Source organism: Bacillus rossius, chromosome 8 (assembly GCF_032445375.1).
Source record: "Bacillus rossius redtenbacheri isolate Brsri chromosome 8, Brsri_v3, whole genome shotgun sequence".
NCBI classification, from domain to species: Eukaryota; Metazoa; Arthropoda; class Insecta; order Phasmatodea; family Bacillidae; genus Bacillus; species Bacillus rossius.
Genome location: NC_086336.1, coordinates 21,052,726 through 21,071,910, shown reverse-complemented (window position 1 = coordinate 21,071,910; position 19,185 = coordinate 21,052,726). Strand labels below are relative to the sequence as shown.

At 36.5% G+C, this 19,185-nt stretch overlaps 1 protein-coding gene across 3 annotated transcripts in view; it reads left to right on the top strand.

The window, feature by feature from the left end:
- LOC134535569 (regulator of nonsense transcripts 2-like) overlaps positions 1–19,185 on the top strand; it is a 204,821-nt gene that overhangs the window by 173,514 nt on the left and 12,122 nt on the right. For all 3 annotated transcript variants that reach the window (XM_063374757.1, XM_063374755.1, XM_063374756.1), the window contains 2 exons: positions 4,445–4,587; positions 16,581–16,673. In XM_063374757.1, the coding sequence (XP_063230827.1) occupies positions 4,445–4,587; positions 16,581–16,673 (236 nt within the window). The remainder of the gene's footprint in view (positions 1–4,444; positions 4,588–16,580; positions 16,674–19,185) is intronic.

The following is a 19,185-nucleotide window of genomic DNA, read 5'->3' as shown; positions in this document are numbered from 1 at the left end:
AGCCGTTCTTTTTGGAACATGACATTAAATTTTGTGAAACGAGGGAGTACTGCCTGAAGGAAATAGAAATAAAGTTTTGCTGCATCAGACCACAAGGTAATTTTAATGCGTTTAACAGCTTCAGAATTGGCCTCTTTTCCATCCAGTCTGTCAAAGTATTCTGCCAAAGCTGGCCATTGTTCTAAGAGACGCTCCACACAATTCAAAAGGGCCAACCACTATGATTTTCTACTTCCATTAAATCTTGAATGGTGCTGAAATCATCTTTTCTTTTGCCAGATGACTTGAAATGAACATACACATCTTTGGCAAGCTGCTCAAATACATCTGGTAACTGATTACAGGCGTGGGAAGCTGCTAAATGAGCAACATGGCACGTGCAGTGCAGAAACCACACATTTCCCTGATGTTGCCTCACACGTGAAAGTACAGAATTAAATTCACCTACCATGGCTTTGGCACCATCAGAGGACATGCTGAGACAGTTTTCCCAAGGGATACAGTCTTGTTCAAATGAAGATTTTACCAAATTAAATAAGTTTTCTCCACTAGCCTGACCACTTAATTCAATCACTTTATACAGGTGAGTTTCAACTTTATCTGAAACAAACACCCTGGCCATAACAACAACTTGCCTTGTGACAGTAACATCCGTTGACTTGTCAATCAGTAGTGTAAAAACTGATGTTTTCATAACACTAATTATGTTTCCTTCAACACAGGAACCCAATGCCTGAACAATGATCTGGCTCGTTTTTGTATGCGAGCAGTGAAAATTCTTAGCAATTTCGCTGTCAGGAAACATCTGCGGGACGAGTTTTGTGAAACTGTCGCTAAGTTTCATTGGCAAATTGTTTTCAGAAAATAAAATTCGCCCACATGAGCTCTGCATCTACAATTTTGTTGTCTGGTTTGCTGATGAAAGATGTGAGAGAAGTACTTTGTTCAGCAGCCTTCTGATTTCTCTGGTATATCTGTGTGCTTTCGTGACGCCTAAGATCTTTTAGACCACCCTTTTGAATGTTGAAGTCTGACCGACACAATGAACATACTGCAGTGAAGTCATTTTTACCGGGTTTCAGCCACTTTAATTCTACTTCCCACTCACGTTTGTATCGTTGTTCGTAGAGCTTCATTATAAAGAACATGAAGGGACCAAAATTATGGCAGTTTGTTATAATGAAGTTCTTTATACCGAAATAAATCACAATGATTGCCTGTTTTGGGGTTTTTAACATAACTCGATCTTGTTAAAAAACAAAGTAGAAAATCTAATACCAATATGAGAGGTACAAGCATCAATTACTTTAACAGCTATACTTTGGGATCAAGATACATACTACATACATACTAGTATGTATATGTACAATACAGAAATACTTAGGTAAGTTGTTTGCCAAAGCAGTAAGCCTACCTTTGGAATCAAGACAAGCTGTTTGCAAAAATGCTGTAATAAATCAAAAATATAAAATTTAAAAGTTAGGAAAAAAAGTTTACATTTTATTGTCTTCCAAACTGGATCGCTGGGTGAGAATTGTGGATAATGTTGATTTGGAGATACCAAACGTTTTAGCCACATCAGTCTTTTTATTTCCTTTATCTACTGCTTTTATTATTTCAAGTTTCACATCAATCACCTTTCGTTTCCTACAAGACATGTTCAGTAGTACGGTTTTTTAAACTATAAAAACAAATGGACCCGACACATGTAAAAATAAGTTTTACTGGTAATATAGCCACGTTTCTCAAACAATAAACAAAGAAACAACCACAGATGTGTGTGTAGCAATACTTTATGATGTAGAACTTAGCATCTGTTAAACACGTCGTGCGAGCATAGAACAAAGAGTAATGTCAGGGAACACCACAATTCAGCGCTTTAGTCGCTACACCAGTTTTGTGCATTAATTTCAACACTAGTCCATTGCAGTCATCTATGGCGCATATCAAAATAAATAAGATGGCAGTTTGTGGGTGAATGGCGACGATTTTATCCGTTTGTCGTTTACCGTACCGGGCAGAAAAGTGTTCGTTCAAATGAATATTTATAGAATATTTTAAAAATTGGAGCGAGAAACTTCGTACTAGTGAAAATTTTTTACGTTATGTTATATGGACATCTGACGGGACCAAAGGCATAGTTCATAGAAATGAATTGTTCGCTCTAATGAAGTTCGTTAAAACGGTGTTTTATATATGTTTATACAGCATTCAATCTGGAGATGCCTTGCGTTTTCTTTCCATTTCTTTCAATTACAATCTCCACAAAGATGCAAGCCGAATTTTTTGTACGTAACAATTACTTTAAAATTAACAACAAACTGTAAACACTCCGTCAATCCATCATAGAAATCGTGATTGCACGGTATAACAAAGACTGTAAAAACACCATCACAGATATCACTTCGCACAAATATTACTGGGCGTGTTCCGTTACACGCACGAACGCACCATCACACAGAAGAGAGAAACAGAACACGGTGTCTAAAACAACTGTCATAGATATTAGGATGCATGATATACTTTAATCCGTGAAATAAAAAAAATGCTTCCAGACATAAAAGGTAGAGCGTGAATTCTTATCATCTTAGAAAAACTGAAACGACGTAGCAAAGTGAAGTGTCTCTTGATGACATATTATCTATGAAGTGGAGCGGTAGTAGTAAGTAAATATTTATGTTTGTGCGTTCGTCAATTAAAATAGTGATTCGAAGTGCCCCAAGATTTTGTTTGTAAAAGTTACAAAACAATTTTTATGAAAGCTTACAGTAACGAGTTTCCATCAATACTCGAGTCACGTAAAGGAAGCAATTTTGTGTTTTGTAGCGTGTGCCGTGCTGATTTTTCTATCTCGCATAGTGGAAGAGGAGACATAGTGAAACATGTCGCTACAAAAAACACAACTAACACGTGAAGTGTATTGCTTCCAATAAAAAAATTAATTTTGCTGTGAACTGTGATAAATAGTGTTACACGAGCAGAATGTTATTTTACATCATTTTTTAGTTGCGGCCCTGCATGATCACTACACGACAGCGCTAAATTATGTTCAACTAAATTAAATCTGCAACCTATAATTTGTTGAAATAAATTTTGAAGTAGAGACCATGTAACATATGTACAGGTATGTCACTTAAATTTAAAGATTCTCATTTGTTGTTTTTTATATCTAACCTGTATTTATGGGCCTGAAAAGTTTTATCAAGGACCTCATGATTTTTTAAATTTGAATGTTGGCAGGTCTGTCATTGTATCTACAATGTGCATTTGCGCGGAAAGTAACGTAATTCGGCATTTTGTTAGGATATGTTTATGTAGGCAGGCTTGGAAATAAATTTAAATTTTAAGTATAATTTAGTATTACCATAGGCTTAGTATAGATGATGAGTTAAATATTCTGGAAAAATGAAAATAAATTTCTGGAAAACCTGGAAATACCCAGGAATTTATTCTAGGGTTGGAGTAGTCACCCTGGGTCCCTCTTGCAAGCTATAAATAAGGAAAATATACGACTCACATCCAATTATTCTTTTCAGTGCAGACAAGGCCAAACCACCAGGGCTCAAAGCCTGGCAGACGTTTGCCCTCTCGCAGCACTGCAGAATGGGCCCGCGTCATAATTGCCCATACCAGGCGTGCTGCCGCCAACAGCTGAGGAAATGCAGATCATAATTCACCAGTAATGTCCAGCACATTTCTTCTAATACATCTTCGTGCCTTTGATTTTCCCACGCGTTCCAAAAGGTCAAAGCCCGCTGCACTCCCCACGCGCACCTGTCGCCTCTCACTCCCAGCTCGCAACTCCCGCTGATCGGCACTGCGCTCAGTCCCAGTTACTCACACGGCCATCCGCGGAACTACGGCTTTAAGTACAGTAGTCTTCAGTAAAAATAATTAGGTACACACTTTTTGTTGAATAAATTTAACGTCCTTTTTAAAGCCTATATTTATGTCCAAAAATTATCTTTTTAATTCCAACAAAAACATATACTTATAAAAACGTTCTTTCTCCTATAATCTTTATAGTTCTTGGATCTTCTCGAATATTAGCGACCTTCGGCATGCCTCTGACGGCCAATATTGATATGCATATACTAAATTCAATTAAAAAGGCAAACAACTATAAAAGGCTAAAATAAATTAAATAAGTGAGTTAACAAAATAATCTGTAAAAAAATTATAAATCAATCTATGGGCGTATAGACGATATAAAAATAAGAGTAATAACAAAAATGACTAAAGAAAAACGGAAAAAAAGTGACACATGCCACATTGTTGTGTGTGATTCTATGTAATGTTTTTTTCCGATTTCACTACAATACTGTGTTAACATTGGTAGTTAGTGATCCAAAAACCATCTTTCTAGGGTGTTATTAACTGTGAGGCTGATAGTGTTTCAGATAGTATAATGTAAAAGTGTATTACACGAATACCCGTGTTTCAGAGCAACTGCACGAGACAAAATCGGAGGAGAAGTCAATGGTGAATTTTGTGCTAATGGTGCGCAAGGGTCACAAGCAGCAGTACAAGAGCCTTGCTGTGCCAGTCACCTCGGAACTAGCTCTGAACCTCAGGGACCGAGAGGAGGTGAGCAAGAGCAGAACGTGGGAACTCTGTGTTTCTCACTGTCATGTTAATAGTTTTGAACAAGAATGCTGGCATGAAGGATTTTTCTAGTTACAGTATTACATATGCAAGGTATTTAGTGATCTACCGTGTACAGATACAAACGTAATCTTCGGATTGCATTGGCCATTTAAACTTTGCATCTACTCTGACTTTTCATTATTTTTTGAGAATTTATTTAATGTTTTTGTAATGTAATTGAAGTAAACAAAAAATTCTTTTCAAAAGGTAATATAGTTTGCTCATTTATATGTAAGGACATAGATGTTATGATGAAAAACGAAAATAATAAATTAAACCAAAATAGTTACACCATGTAACACTTAAATGCTCCTAAAATCACAAAATATTAGGCCTGTGCAAATATAAGTTTTTTTAGTTGGAATCAAATACAAATATCAAATTATTCTGGAATAGAAATATTGTATTCAAATAGTAAGAATTATAATCCCACTAAATTTTTTTTTTCACATATTGTAACAAATATATGAGGGGTACACAACCATAGTGGACCAAGTCCATATTTTTCTCATTTGGAGATAGTTCATGTACAAGTATATAAAAACCATGTTATATTCAATGCCATAATGATCCAAGTCCACAGTGCATTTTCCGCCCGACAGATAGCATCAGTAGCAACAATTGGAGAACAAACTCCACGTTGCCTTCACAGCCATAGAGAACCAAGTCCATGTAACTTTATAGCCTTTTATCTATGATTGCAACAGTGGAAGAAAAGTGTGTATTATAATATTAAAATGAGTACTAGCTGTTGTGAGTCATCTGGTGAAGAATATGTTCCAGATACATCACAAGAATTATCTGATAACATTATGAGTGGTAAGTTATAGTTAAACTAATAATTGTTATAAATAATATTGCATGTATAGTTGTAAAAGCAAACTGGATGCAGCACATGTTTACATTACACCAAGGGTGTTTTCGAAGTGGCTTGAAGTATGTACATATCCATACTCAGTACACAGTTTTAAAAGCTGACAAGTATTTACGAAATGTAATTCAAATGTAATGTAAGCAGGTTTTGACAAATAATTTTTACTTTCCCAGGTAATAAGTTAAAATCATTCCATTACATTGGTGAATAGGAGGTAACGTGTTTTGAAATACAAATCATCTGTTATTGTTTTCCGCAAAATTCATAGCTGTATCAGAATACCTATGGATGCATCCAGTAAATTCACGTCCTTACATCCCTAAACAAATGCACCCACAGTTGAAAGGCTAGTCAACAGCACAGATGTAGCAGCACAGACTATTGATCACAAGTTCATGGTCTCTGGTCATTCCTTTCTTCCTAATGATGCAGAGTTTGGGGTGATTGAAACAGCGAGCCGCAAGAGAAATCATATTTATAGTCCAGGAGACTGGAAGAAAATTATTTGTCATGCAAAGAAAAAAAAATCCTAAATTTATAGTCACTGATGTTAAACATTCAAACTTCATTTCTACAAAGGCATTAGAAGAAGCCACCACAAACAGGAAAAAAGACACCGATGGAACTGCATTTAGTTGGCTCAACATTCGGTGGTTACGTGTTGAGAGAGGCTGTCCCTTCATTTTGAAGTTCAAAGAAACCCTCAATGAAGATCTGACTTTCCGAAAAATCAATTTGGAAAAGCAATGCCGTGGGCGTAAATTGCGGTCTCTGTCGTCTGTCAATCAAGAACCTTTGTACACGGCCAGAAGACATGTCAGCATGGCCAAAAAGAAGGACATAATGGATCTACTACCTTACATTCCACCAATCTATCATGTGTTCTTCAAGAATGTTCCAGTGGAAACCAACACTCGGCTTCAGTGTATTCATTCGGGTAAAGAAGAAGAATACGACGATATTATTTATATTGATTAAATAACACTTGTGCATAGTGTAATATGGCATACCATTATTTTTGGATGGTTAGAAATGAAAAAGTTCAGCAATGTATATTATAATAATTTCTGTTTCTGTGGTGTGTATTCGATAATGTTAATAGCCATAGTGAACCAAGTCCATTTAAAAAACATCAATTGATAATATAAATAAAACTAATTTATTGTCTTATCTCCTGATACGTGACAATGCAATGTCACAATGTTAATATTATATTGCCATGTATTTTTTGCATTAATAGGTGCACAAGAATTAATTATGGATGAAAAACTTTAATGCTTGATTACACAAATTACTACCAGAAGGACTTGGTCTACTGTGGTTGTGAACCCCTCATATAGTGAAAGAAAAACTGTGTGTGTAGTGGCTTTTGGGACATTATAAAAATAATACTAAAGTGAAAGTGGGATTAGGTTATGTCAGCTACAATTACTAAAGGTAAAAATTTGTTGAAATATTCCAATTTTGAAAGCAAAATTTAAAATAATTACTTTTCATGGTAATAAAAATATGATCTGCAAAAAAAAAACATAAAAAAAAGATGGAAGGTAATTTCAGTACGTATAAAGAAACTTCAAGAGGGTGGGTTTAAAATGAATGTACAGTGAGCAGTTTTAATCTTTAGTTGAATATGATGTAGGTATGAAAACAATTGAAAACTTATTTGTTTGAATTTTTTTACTATGTGAAAATAAATCATTTTTTATGTTAACATATATTAACATTTATGGATTATATTTTTGGTTGTTTAAACTAAAGTGTAGGGACACAATAACAGCATAAAATGTTCCTCTCTTTTTCTGTCCAGTTTATGTGTGGTTTGGTAAAAGAGGCAAAGTTTTTTCCTTTCTCAGCCACGATTTGGATGAAACTAATCACAGATTACATGCGGTGTTTCTACCCTCTGATCTGATAACTGTTGACTTTAACACTAGTGCAGTGTATTGCTTTTTACAGACACAAATTTATCCTTATCAGTTTTCTGACAGTTCTAATCTATTTTTAATGACGTGATGGACTCTATTCTGAGTAAAATACTTTAGCTCTAAACATAGGTGTTAGTAATGGTTCCGAATTACTGTGTTAATTCTGGCTTTATTATATTAGTCTTCACAAAAATTAAGTTTGTAGCAAACAAACTCCACATAATTAACCCTATAACATTATGAAAATCCTGTAGGAATTATTTCCCTATTTGATGAGAAAATTGATACCGAAATTTTTCCAGATTTTCAGGATCCCTCACAGCCGTATTCATAAACAACTGAATATTCTTTTTTCATCGAAGTATTACTATTCAAAATCAAATCGAATAATAGATTCATTTTGATATTGAAAATTTAGAATACATATTCGCATAGGCCTACTATATGAACATGTAAGTATATACTTTAATTCAATGAATATCATTTAGTTAAACTAAATTATTTGCCACGTATGCTTGTGCACTTATTTTTATTGTCCCTAATAATTCTTTTGTAGACATGTTTTTTACTACTAGTTTTATTGTAAGTATTCCTTATGTATCACAGTCAAAACAATGCTATTATTTATGCAGATAAAAAGAGTAACACCATATTCCTGTGTTTTAAAAAAATTAAAATAAAACCTTAAAATAAAACAACGAAAGCTGTATCTATAGGTTTTTTAAATTTCATCAGTGTGTAAAAATTTTTTTTTTCCAAATCATATATTTGGGTTATTCTCTGGAAAAGGTTCAATTTGTTGTCACTCTCTGGAATACCAAACAACTTGTATAAAACAATATTTTTTTTAGAATTGTAAGTATGATTAAGTTTTTAGATAAACATATTGATGTAAAATTTTTGGTTACATTTTTATAATACTTAAATATTTAGCCTGCAATAGCTATACAGTCTCCTCCGTGGACGTCCCCAATCACATTTTATAAGACACTGGCCATTGTTACTCTTTAAATTCTTTTTTAATTTGTACTCTTGTTACAAAAAGTAATTGTTAGAAGCATCACAAACTCATGTCTATGCGATTTAACTTTCAATGGGCAAATGTAATTGAATAACAATATTTTAAATATTGTCCCTAATCTAAAGAATCTACCTCTATGGCCAAATAATAATGCACTAAAAATTATTTATAAAGTACAGCAACTGTTATTTCTCCATGGAATTGGAGGGAAAGGAAGCCATTTTTATTGAGCTGTTTGTGTTGATGTTCTTATTTATATGTGGTGCTCTGATATTTATAACCGAGATATGAATTTGTGCTTCACAAAGTTCTATTCGTATACTCCGTGGTCATCATAAACAAGGTTGGGAACTCTTGTGTATTTGTGTTAAACTCAGTGTATAAATGTATATTGGTGTAGGTTAAGCAACTGAGTTGTAGAATTTCCTTACCTCAAAATTAAAATTATAAAAAATAAAAAAACCTTACTTTGATCCGTCTCTCCTCTCGCACCGAGCCCTCTTGGGTGAGAGCCAGGTATCGGGTGGAGGAGGTCCAACTGGTCTTGCGGCAGGATTCGCAGTTGGCTGGTGAAGGCGAATAGCTAGTGGGGTGAGGGATGGGGCTAGGCTATTCATTGAAAATGTCAGTATTTTACAAGGAACTTTTATTGACCTGAATGTCCAAACAGTTCAATTGGTCGCCTGCGTCGGCTTTCACTACATACACAGAATTTATACACAGTACACCCTATCGTCAAGAAAGGGGGGGGGGGGGGACAAATTCTCTAGGCCGAGATAGGTCCTCGGATGGCCTGACTCGCGAAGGAGGGGTGCGAGCAGCAGAAAATGGATAGCCAGTCGTTCTGCTGCTCCCCCTATGATCGTCCTATGGTCAGTGGGCGGATGCCAGCCTTACTGGCCGTCGGGCCGATCAACTGACTTTCAGGTGGATGACCTCGCCTTTATATAGGGAGAAATGCGCGGGAACGAAGAAAAGAAGGGAGGGGGAACTAACTCCTCTTTGGAAGGGATGAGATGCGCGCGCATGAATCTCGCCGAAATTTCCCTGCCCTGGTGGTGGAAGTATAAACTAGATATTAATAATTAAAAAGAAAAGATAAACTTGACATAAATAATTATATGCACATACATATATATTCAATCCTATGTATTAAAAAGTATTTAAACTTGCTTTCACAACTTAATTATATACTTTTATAAAATATAAATATAGTTGGTAGATCGCCGTTCACAAGATGGCGTCCCATTGTACATGTTTAGCTGTGGCAAGAGAAAAATATACATTTGTGTACATAGCTCGTCCATATTTACAATTATATTCTGAAGTACATTAATATGTGTGGTTATAACAACGTAAAAAATAAAGGACGAAGATGGTTGGTTGCTTTAATGAATTATTCTATTGTTGGTCGCTTTGTTTATAACATTATAACCTACGTCGTCGCACAGATTCGTCGCCGCATATTACGTGAGTTGGCATATTGCCGAAATACCTTTTTCCCTGAATTGCTTCTGAGCTTATTAAAACTCGTTTTGGGTTTAATTATAACGTAAAGTAACGTGATATTTAATATAGAGAGGGCGGGCAAGCGTCAATTTCCCCCCTAGTGGCGAGCGTTACTATACGGGAGAAGAAACTAGGACATCTTGGAGGAACACTTTACACATAGATAACTGTCAGTCTCTGTAGTGTACGAGTCTCTGGGTTATCACTTCGGATATGGCTTCTTCAGCTTTCTGGAAGTCCTGATTGGGGACAGCTGCCGGTGGTCTCCTGGGAATGCCTATTGGGACAGCTGCCGGTGGTCTCCTGGGAACGCCTATTGGGACTGCTGCCGGTGGTTGTAGGATTCGGCCATTGGTAAGGCCGTCGGTTTGGTGGCCGCCAAACTGTCTCTCGTTACCGTCCTGGTAGGTCCTTTGGGTCTCCTTTGCAGCTCCGCCACAGCATCTGGCGTCGCTGTGGAGGCTGGTAGAGGCCTGGTAGGGTCCTTCCCACTTTGGTGCGAATCCGGCGCAGAAGTGGTTAGGTTTATTGTTGAGTGGATGGGTCTTGGCTAGTACCATTTGTCCTTCAGCAATCTGGTGGTTGGGCGGATTCTTCGGTGTAGAATACTTGCGGGCTAGGTACCCTAGTTGAGCCTTTCGTGCGCATCTACTCTGGTGGCAGCTCGTAGACAGATCTCTTCGCTGAAGGAAGGTATGTGGGGTTGGAACTCCACTTCATTCTCCAGGTTGCTGGATCTGTCGTCTCAAGTTTAATTCGCTGGTGCTGGTTCCGATTGCTTCATTGTGTCTACACCGCAGTGTGAAGAGGATTTCTCCCAGGTAGCGATCCCAGTGGCGATGATTGCCCACGGTATGCAACCTGAGCCCTTTCTTCAGTTCCTGATTATGGCGCTCTGTAGGGTTTGCCTGGGGATGGTAAACTGGAGTGGCCCAGGTTTCTAGTTCCCATTTGGCGCAAGTGTCGGGCCCATAATTTGTTAGTGAATTGCACCCCATTGTCTGTAAGTATGCTTTTGGGGTATCCCCATCCAGGGAACACTTCATCTTGGATTTTTTTTTTTTTTTTTAAGATAGAAAATGAATTAGCTTTAGTGAGGGGAAAGGCTTCAACCCATCGTGAGAAAAGGTCTGTGATGACAAGTAGGAAGCACTTACCCGTCGTGCTTCTGGGGTAAGGTCCCATCAGGTCTAGAGCTAATTGGTTCCATACTGCAGCAGGATTGTCTCTGCTGGCATGCGGGGCATCGATATTCTAGTCCGGCGTGATCTCGGGGCTTGTCTGGCCAAGAGTGATGGAACAGGAGTCCACAGTGAGCACAGCTAATCTGGTGGATTCCAGTGCCAGGGCAGTCTTCTACACCGCAGAGTCGATGGACTGCGTCCGCCGTCATTGGGTATGTACAGGTAGGTGAGTTGTTGGGCGCCAGGAGGGGAGGCTGTTCCCCTCCGCTGTCTGGGTCTGCTTCTCGAGGATCTCTGGTGGTAGGAAGGTCAGGAGCACTTGCCTGCTTGCTGCTGTTCCTGGTGTGGGCCATGGTGTGCCTGCTGTTGTTGGTTAAGTCTTCTATGAGCTGCAAGTGGTGGCAGGGGTCCATTCCAGTGGTTGCTCGTGATGGTTCCGGGGGTCTGTGATTCTGGCGAGAGGCTGCGTGGACCATTCAGCATGGAGGGCAGCGATAAGTCATACCTTCCCGGCTGTGGATGGTGTCCACCCCAGACATAAGTTGTGGAACAGCTGTTGGCAGTAATCACACTGAATTCGGTAGCAGCCTTGCCCAGGGCATTGGTCCACGTTGGGCGCCAGAAAATTGATCCGTCTCTCCTCTCGCACCGAGCCCTCTTGGGTGAGAGCCAGGTATCGGGTGGAGGTCCAACTGGTCTTGCGGCAGGATTCGCAGTTGGCTGGTGAAGGCGAATAGCTAGTGGGGTGAGGGATGGGGCTAGGCTATTCATTGAAAATGTCGGTATTTTACAAGGAACTTTTATTGACCTGATTGTCCAAACAGTTCTATTGGTCGCCTGCGTCGGCTTTCACTACATACACAGAATTTATACACAGTACACCCTATCGTCAAGAAAGGGGGGGGGGGGACAAATTCCCTAGGCCGAGATAGGTTCTCGGATGGCCTGACTCGCGAAGGAGGGGTGCGAGCAGCAGAAAATGGATAGCCAGTCGTTCTGCTGCTCCCCCTATGATCGTCCTATGGTCAGTGGGCGGATGCCAGCCTCACTGGCCGTCGGGCCGATCAACTGACTTTCAGGTGGATGACCTCGCCTTTATATAGGGAGAAATGTGCGGGAACGAAGAAAGGAAGGATGGGGGAACTAACTCCTCTTTGGAAGGGATGAGATGCGCGCGCATGAATCTCGCCGAAATTTCCCTGCCCTGGTGGTGGAAGTATAAACTAGATATTAATAATTAAAAAGAAAAGATAAACTTGACATAAATAATTATATGCACATACATATATATTCAATCCTATGTATTAAAAAGTATTTAAACTTGTTTTCACAACTTAATTATATACTTTTATAAAATATAAATATAGTTGGTAGATCGCCGTTCACAAGATGGCGTCCCATTGTACATGTTTAGCTGTGGCAAGAGAAAAATAAACATTTGTGTACATAACTCATCCATATTTACAATTATATTCTGAAGTACATTTATATGTGTGGTTATAACAACGTAAAAAATAAAGGACGAAGATGGTTGGTTGCTTTAATGAATTATTCTATTGTTCGTCGCTTTGTTTATAACCTACGACGTCGCGCAGATTCGTCGCCGCATATTACGTGAGTAGGCCTATTGCCGAAATACCTTTTTCCCTGAATTGCTTCTGAGCTTATTAAAACTCGTTTTGGGTTTAATTATAACGTAAAGTAACGTGATATTTAATATAGAGAGGGCGGGCAAGCATCAACTTTTATCCCCTCCGTGGACATCCCCTCCATGGACATCCCCTCCGTGGACTATGTTGGTCCACGGAGGGGATACTTATTGTCCACGGAGGAGAATTTATGTTCTGCAAAGAATACATATATAAAAATATTAGCTTGATGTGCAGTCAGCCTAACTGCTGAGATATTTTCTTGTTTTCAAGATGGCACCCACAAAAAAGAAGAAAAAGAACCAGTCAGATGTGCAGATTCAGAAAAGAAGAGAGCAGAAGAAACTTAGCATGAGACGATCGAGACAGAAGTTACTTGAAAAGTCTGTTTTGTATAAGAGAACGTTATCACCAGAGAACAGCATCTGGAAAAATAAAGACTATTGAAACAATGAGTGGCTGTGAAAAAAGAGCAGCAAGAAAAATTTGGAAGGATAAAGCAAAAATATATCGAAAACAGAAAAAACAGCGGCAAAATATGGAGCAAAAACAGAAGAATGCACATCAACAAATAATTCTACCACACAGATTAATAGCAATCGTGATAAAAGGGAAAAACTAAAGTGTGGAACTGAAAGAGGAAGGAAAATGATTAGAAGAAATAGATACAAGCTACAACAAAGGATCAAGGTACTGAAAAATGAATACAAAAAAACAAAGACAAGGTTAGAAAATTACAAAAAAATACTAAGTAGGTTAAAAAAAAGCAGTAGATAGAAGACGATAGCCCAAGAAATAAATCTCAAAAACTCCTAAAAAGTCTAGACAAAAACAATGAAAATGTAGCATACAAAAAACTGCTGTTTGGAGAAGTTATTAGCAAACAAATACAGCACAACTTTCAGAAACTTAAGTCATCCAAAGTTAAAAGAGTCATGGTAAAAGTTTTAAGTGGAAAAATAGTTCGAAAATATAGTTACTTCAACTATTTGAGTACACTTACTTCAAATAAAAAAGTTTCAGAGTGGTCAAGCCCATAAGAAAGTTTAAAGGAAGATTTATCTTGGAGAAGGTAAGATCTGACGTAACTACATTTTTAGAGACAGATAAAGTGAGTCGCTTGTGCTCAGGAAAGAAGGAAACTATAACCAGAAACAACATGAAGAAGCAAAAGCGTTTCTTAAATGACACACTTCAGAACCTGCACAAGATCTTCAAAGAAGAAAGTCCCGAGTATCAGAATTGGAGCTATCAGACATTTTGCGGACTTGGACCTTTTTGGGTTGTGTTTCTAAAGTTATCTGAAAGAGAAACATGTTTATGCAAAAAACATGAAAATATGGTTCTCTTAGTAAGAAAGATGAATTCTTTGAACCTTGTTGATGAAAAAACACCATTTGAAGTTCTTAGAACACTGTGCTGTGACCCAAGAAATGAAGCATGCCTAGAACGACAGTGCAATGATTGTAAATCAAAATTTATACAGACTAAAGAAGATTCTGACGATAGTCCCATGTTTTTCCAGAAGTGGACCACAAAGAAATTCCCTGTACAGTTTAAAGATAAAATTAAATTGTGTTCTAAAACTGTGAAAGTTTTAGAAGAATGTTCTAAAACGCAGCTCATATGCATTTTCTCAAGAGAAATTGTACCTTTCATGGCACATGTGTCAAACATAAGCCACCAATATGAGGAAATTTCAAAACTCAAGAAAAATATTTTACAGAATGAAGTGTTGGTACATGTTGACTTTTCTGAAAACTATACCTGCAAATTATCAAAAGAAATCCAAGCATCGCATTTTGGGGGATCAAAACCCCAAGTGACTATCCATACATGTGTTCTGTCCTGTCGTACGGATGTTGCACCGTCACCTCTCTGTTATGGAACAGTCAGCTCGTGCAACAGACATGATCCTGCAGCAATAGTGGCCCATTTACTGCTTATTATTGAGGATATAAAGTCACGTATACCTCAGTTGGAAAAGGCTCACTTCCTTAGTGATGGACCCTGTACCCAGTACAAAAACCGGAAAATTTTCAGCTAATGTGTGGCTTTTTATCAAGAGAATTGAATGTGGAAGAAATTCACTGGCATTTCAGCGAAAGTGCTCATGGAAAGGGTGCTCCAGATGGAGTTGGGGCAGCTCTAAAAAGAACAGCTGTTGGCTTGGTAGCACATCAAATTTATATTCCAGACTGTGACACATTAGTTCCTTTTCTACAAGACCATTGCAAGGGTATATCAGTGAAACAAATACAGGAATCAGTCATAACCAGTATTGACAAGCACATACCAAATAATATTCAAGTGTTCAAAGGCACAATGAAGATACATGAAGTTGTATTCAAAAAGGGATCTCAAAGTCTGCAAGTTAGACGACTCTCATGCAATAGCTGTGAAGCTGGCCCATGTCATCATGGAATGGGACTGATTCCACTCTCGGAAATGTATTGTATCTTTTTATATGCTACATGGTACTTTTTTAAGTCATAAGTTTTAATGTGTTATCTTAATTTCTAATATTTTTGCCCTTATAGTTGGACTATGTTGCTGATCTATTGGTTTCCTTGAGAATTTCCTATTTCCCCACCATTGCATTTTAAAAGTGCTTCAGAATAATTTCATTCACCCTCATAAGTCATAAGCTCTCAAGAATTTAGTTGTTAAGAGCTGTCCAAATCACTTTACTTCCAATTGCAAATTGTTTTCATTAACAATATTAAACAGATTCCAACCCATCTACCACAGAAGAACCAGTATGTTATCCTACAGATTCTCAAGACACCGCCGAATTTGATTTAGAGTTGCGTTCAGGTTTCTGTTGTGGTGAAAACCATGATAGAAGACTCGGATACTCCCAGATCTACAGTTCATCTGATTCAGCGTCAGACTCAGAATCTAATAATGAAAAAAAAAAAAAAGAAAGTGAAATTAGGCCAAAACATAGGCCTATTGATTATTTGATTGTAAAAGTTTCTGGTAGGAGAAGTGAAAGATATTACATTGCAAACGTTACAGAATGCATTTCTAAGAAAGAGTTTAAAGTTTGTTTCATGACTAAATGTACAAAAACATCCACAAAGTTATATTCAGTGAGGAACAAGAATTTATTATTAGTTCTGAAGACATTTTACATATTCTGGATAAGCCTGTTCTTAACAGTCGTTTGCAGTACATCTTTCATGACATTCCAAAGCAGTACAATTTAGGCTAAGTAATGTTAGAATTAATTATCCAATATCATAATAAAATAAAAGTAATTTTTTTGTGTGTGTTGAAAATGAGAGTAAATCTATGATCTCATTACACCAATTTGCCAAAATTATTTTTTACTTAACTAACATTATATACTTTCCTGACTTTAAATATACAAATTCACATTATAAACATTAGGTAATGTGGCACTTGTATCCCTAATACATAATTACATACTTTAATCTGTGACTTGGAAGTATTATCTCCTCTCTGTGGACATACATGTCCACTCCGTGGACATAGCATAAAGAATAACATTTAATATTGTAGTAAATAACTGTTGAAAAACTTGACCAGTTGCTTAGCAGAGTTTAGTTACTTCAATAAAAAAATATGAGAGAATTTAATTGCTTCAGTTTATAATTTTCTAGGAAAAAAAATTTCTTCTTGATTTTCTACCTTTTTTAGATAATGACCCATTTAATACCATTAACAGGGTTTACTTTTGTATACAGTTGGTCTGTGAATGTGTTATACATATATGCATAGTAATAAATGGAATTTTTTAAACAGGCTGAAAGGGCAGAGAAAGAGCGAGTGAAGAGACTTACGTTGGACATAAATGAAAGGCTAGAAGAGGAAGATTATCAGGAAATGATGCAGCAGGTATGTTTTTGTGTTTTGTAATTATCATAGTAAGGTATATAGAATTACAAATTCAGTAAGGTAATTTGTTGCAGTGTTCTTATGTGGCAGTGCATAGAGTTTATGACGAACACAACAGAATGTACTGCAGTGTTGAAAAATAATCACAATTATGGCTGGGCCGATCACTAAATTTGCCGATCATTTGCGCCGATGACCAGCGCCGATTATTGCCGATCAATAATCAGACAAATTAAGAATTATATAGCTTGTTTGATGTTAACAATAAAAATCTAAAAAAAAAATTAATGAAAAAGTTACCTTATGATAACTTTCCATTTATTTAACACTTCTGACAGAAGACAATTTGTTCATTGGTTTTTAAAAATGAACAATAATATAATGTAAGCTAAGTATTTCCTATTTCTACTATTTCTAGATCTTCCCACCCCACAAACCAAAGTACCCATACGACACTTTTCACAGGTCATGAAAATAAGTGCTTTAAAGAATCACTAAAAAAAACGTCATCGGACTATGACCATAGATAAACACACTACAGCATATATAAATACCAGCAGTGATCCAAACTGTGTTCCAATATTGAACTATCACTGGCATGTATCACAGTTTTTCTGCTCATTCCCCCACGTACTGATATGCAATGGAACACACCCTAGAGGATACGGAAGTTGGTTAACCTGCAGGCGAATGTTTTGTTTTGTATTTTCTGGTCAACACACAATATTCTATGGCTGTGGTTTCGTAAGTGCAATAGACGTAAGTTAAAATTAGTATTATTTCATAAAAATAGAAGTTTTTATTGTGAATTATTAAAAACTCTGTACAATAATGGTTTGGCATGTTTTAAAAATTCCCATATGCAAATTAATACAGTAGAATCCTTATCATACACTTTTCAACGGAGCGCACAAAAAATGGTGTATGATGCGGGAAAGTATATGAAAAGGGAATGGCGATAATCAATTTTTTTTTTCAATCCAACATACCAGCACAATATCAGATTAAACATAAATACATGTGTGTAATGTAATTATTTGCCTTATATTAATGAAAGGTATGAATTCATCATTATATATACATACAATAAAACTACCAGAAATGTAAAATACAGTACATAATCAAGTAAAACTGAAATGAGAAACAGTGGCCTACAAATTTTTATAAAGTCCTTTCTTGAAAGGAGGGGGGGGGGGGGGAGGAGAGGAATAGTCACCAAGCCTTAATATAGAAATAAAAAAAAAGGCTATTTATTGGAAAAAAATATCAGACATGTTTGTTTGGTTTTTACAAACAACTTTAGGCAACAGAACAATTTTCAATAAAATTTTAACTTTAGAAACTTAGAAAACAAAACAATATGATCGTAAGGAAACAATAACAAACAGGTGTATTAGTTCAAAGATTAATGAATGCACAAAATATGAGATCCATGCCTTGGTAAAGAGCGTGCACCGTTTTCATAATCATTGCTAGTTTGCGCCACTAGTCTCGCTTCGGTGCTGGCCATAGATGCTACTAGCGAAGTGCACACTCTTCCTGATGATATCTATGGCGCAGTAAAGTTATTTTCTTACGTTTGCAAAGGTAAACAATTGACGTTTTTCAAAATAAAAGCATTTAAACGTAGTTTATAAGGAGGAATAAAAAAAACCATTTATGAATTTTGGGACTTTTCCGCTTCGTAAAACCGTATGAAACGGGAAATTAAATATTACTATAGTGTATGTTCCGGGAAAATAAACCATTGTAAATATATTACTTTCGGCGGGACCAAAATTAATCGGCGTGTGACACGGGAAAATGTATGAAACAGGAACGTATCATCGAGGTTCTACTGTACTGTAAATTCGTGTTTTTGTTGATACGTGATTGTAGGCCTACCTTATTTAGTTATTTTGTAAGTAAATTTGAAACGTACAACTTTTTATTTTTAAGCTTAATACAGTATTTATTAATTTTGATTTAGTATGTAATGATCTGCGTTTGGTGATCGGTACCTATATAATTAGCAGATCAGTACAGATGCCGATGTGTTAAAATCGGCCAATTATTGTGATCGGCGATCGTCATCGGCCCAGTCCTAAATCAAATATTATTAATTTTATTATTAGACCTGTGTAAATAACAGTTTTTTTTAAAGTTGGAATTGACTTAGTATACAAATACTAAATTATTTGTGAATACAAATTTTATATATTTATAATGCATTTTTCTTTTCATTTAACCATTTTTGTCACAACCATAGTGTATGTTGAATGTTTCTGTAAAAAAATTTTTTTTATCTCCAAACTGTTTGTTTTCAAGAAGAAGAAAAATTAACATTAATAATTAAGAATTTTTGAAACATAATTTATAATTTTAAAATATGTTTGAGTAAAATTCTTGTCTTACTAATACAAAATGTTTGTTTTGGTTTTCCAATGCTACAAATCGTTAAAAGTAAGTACTAAATAAAACATAAGTTTAAGATTTTCTAATTATTCTTGAAAATTGTAAATATATAAGTAAT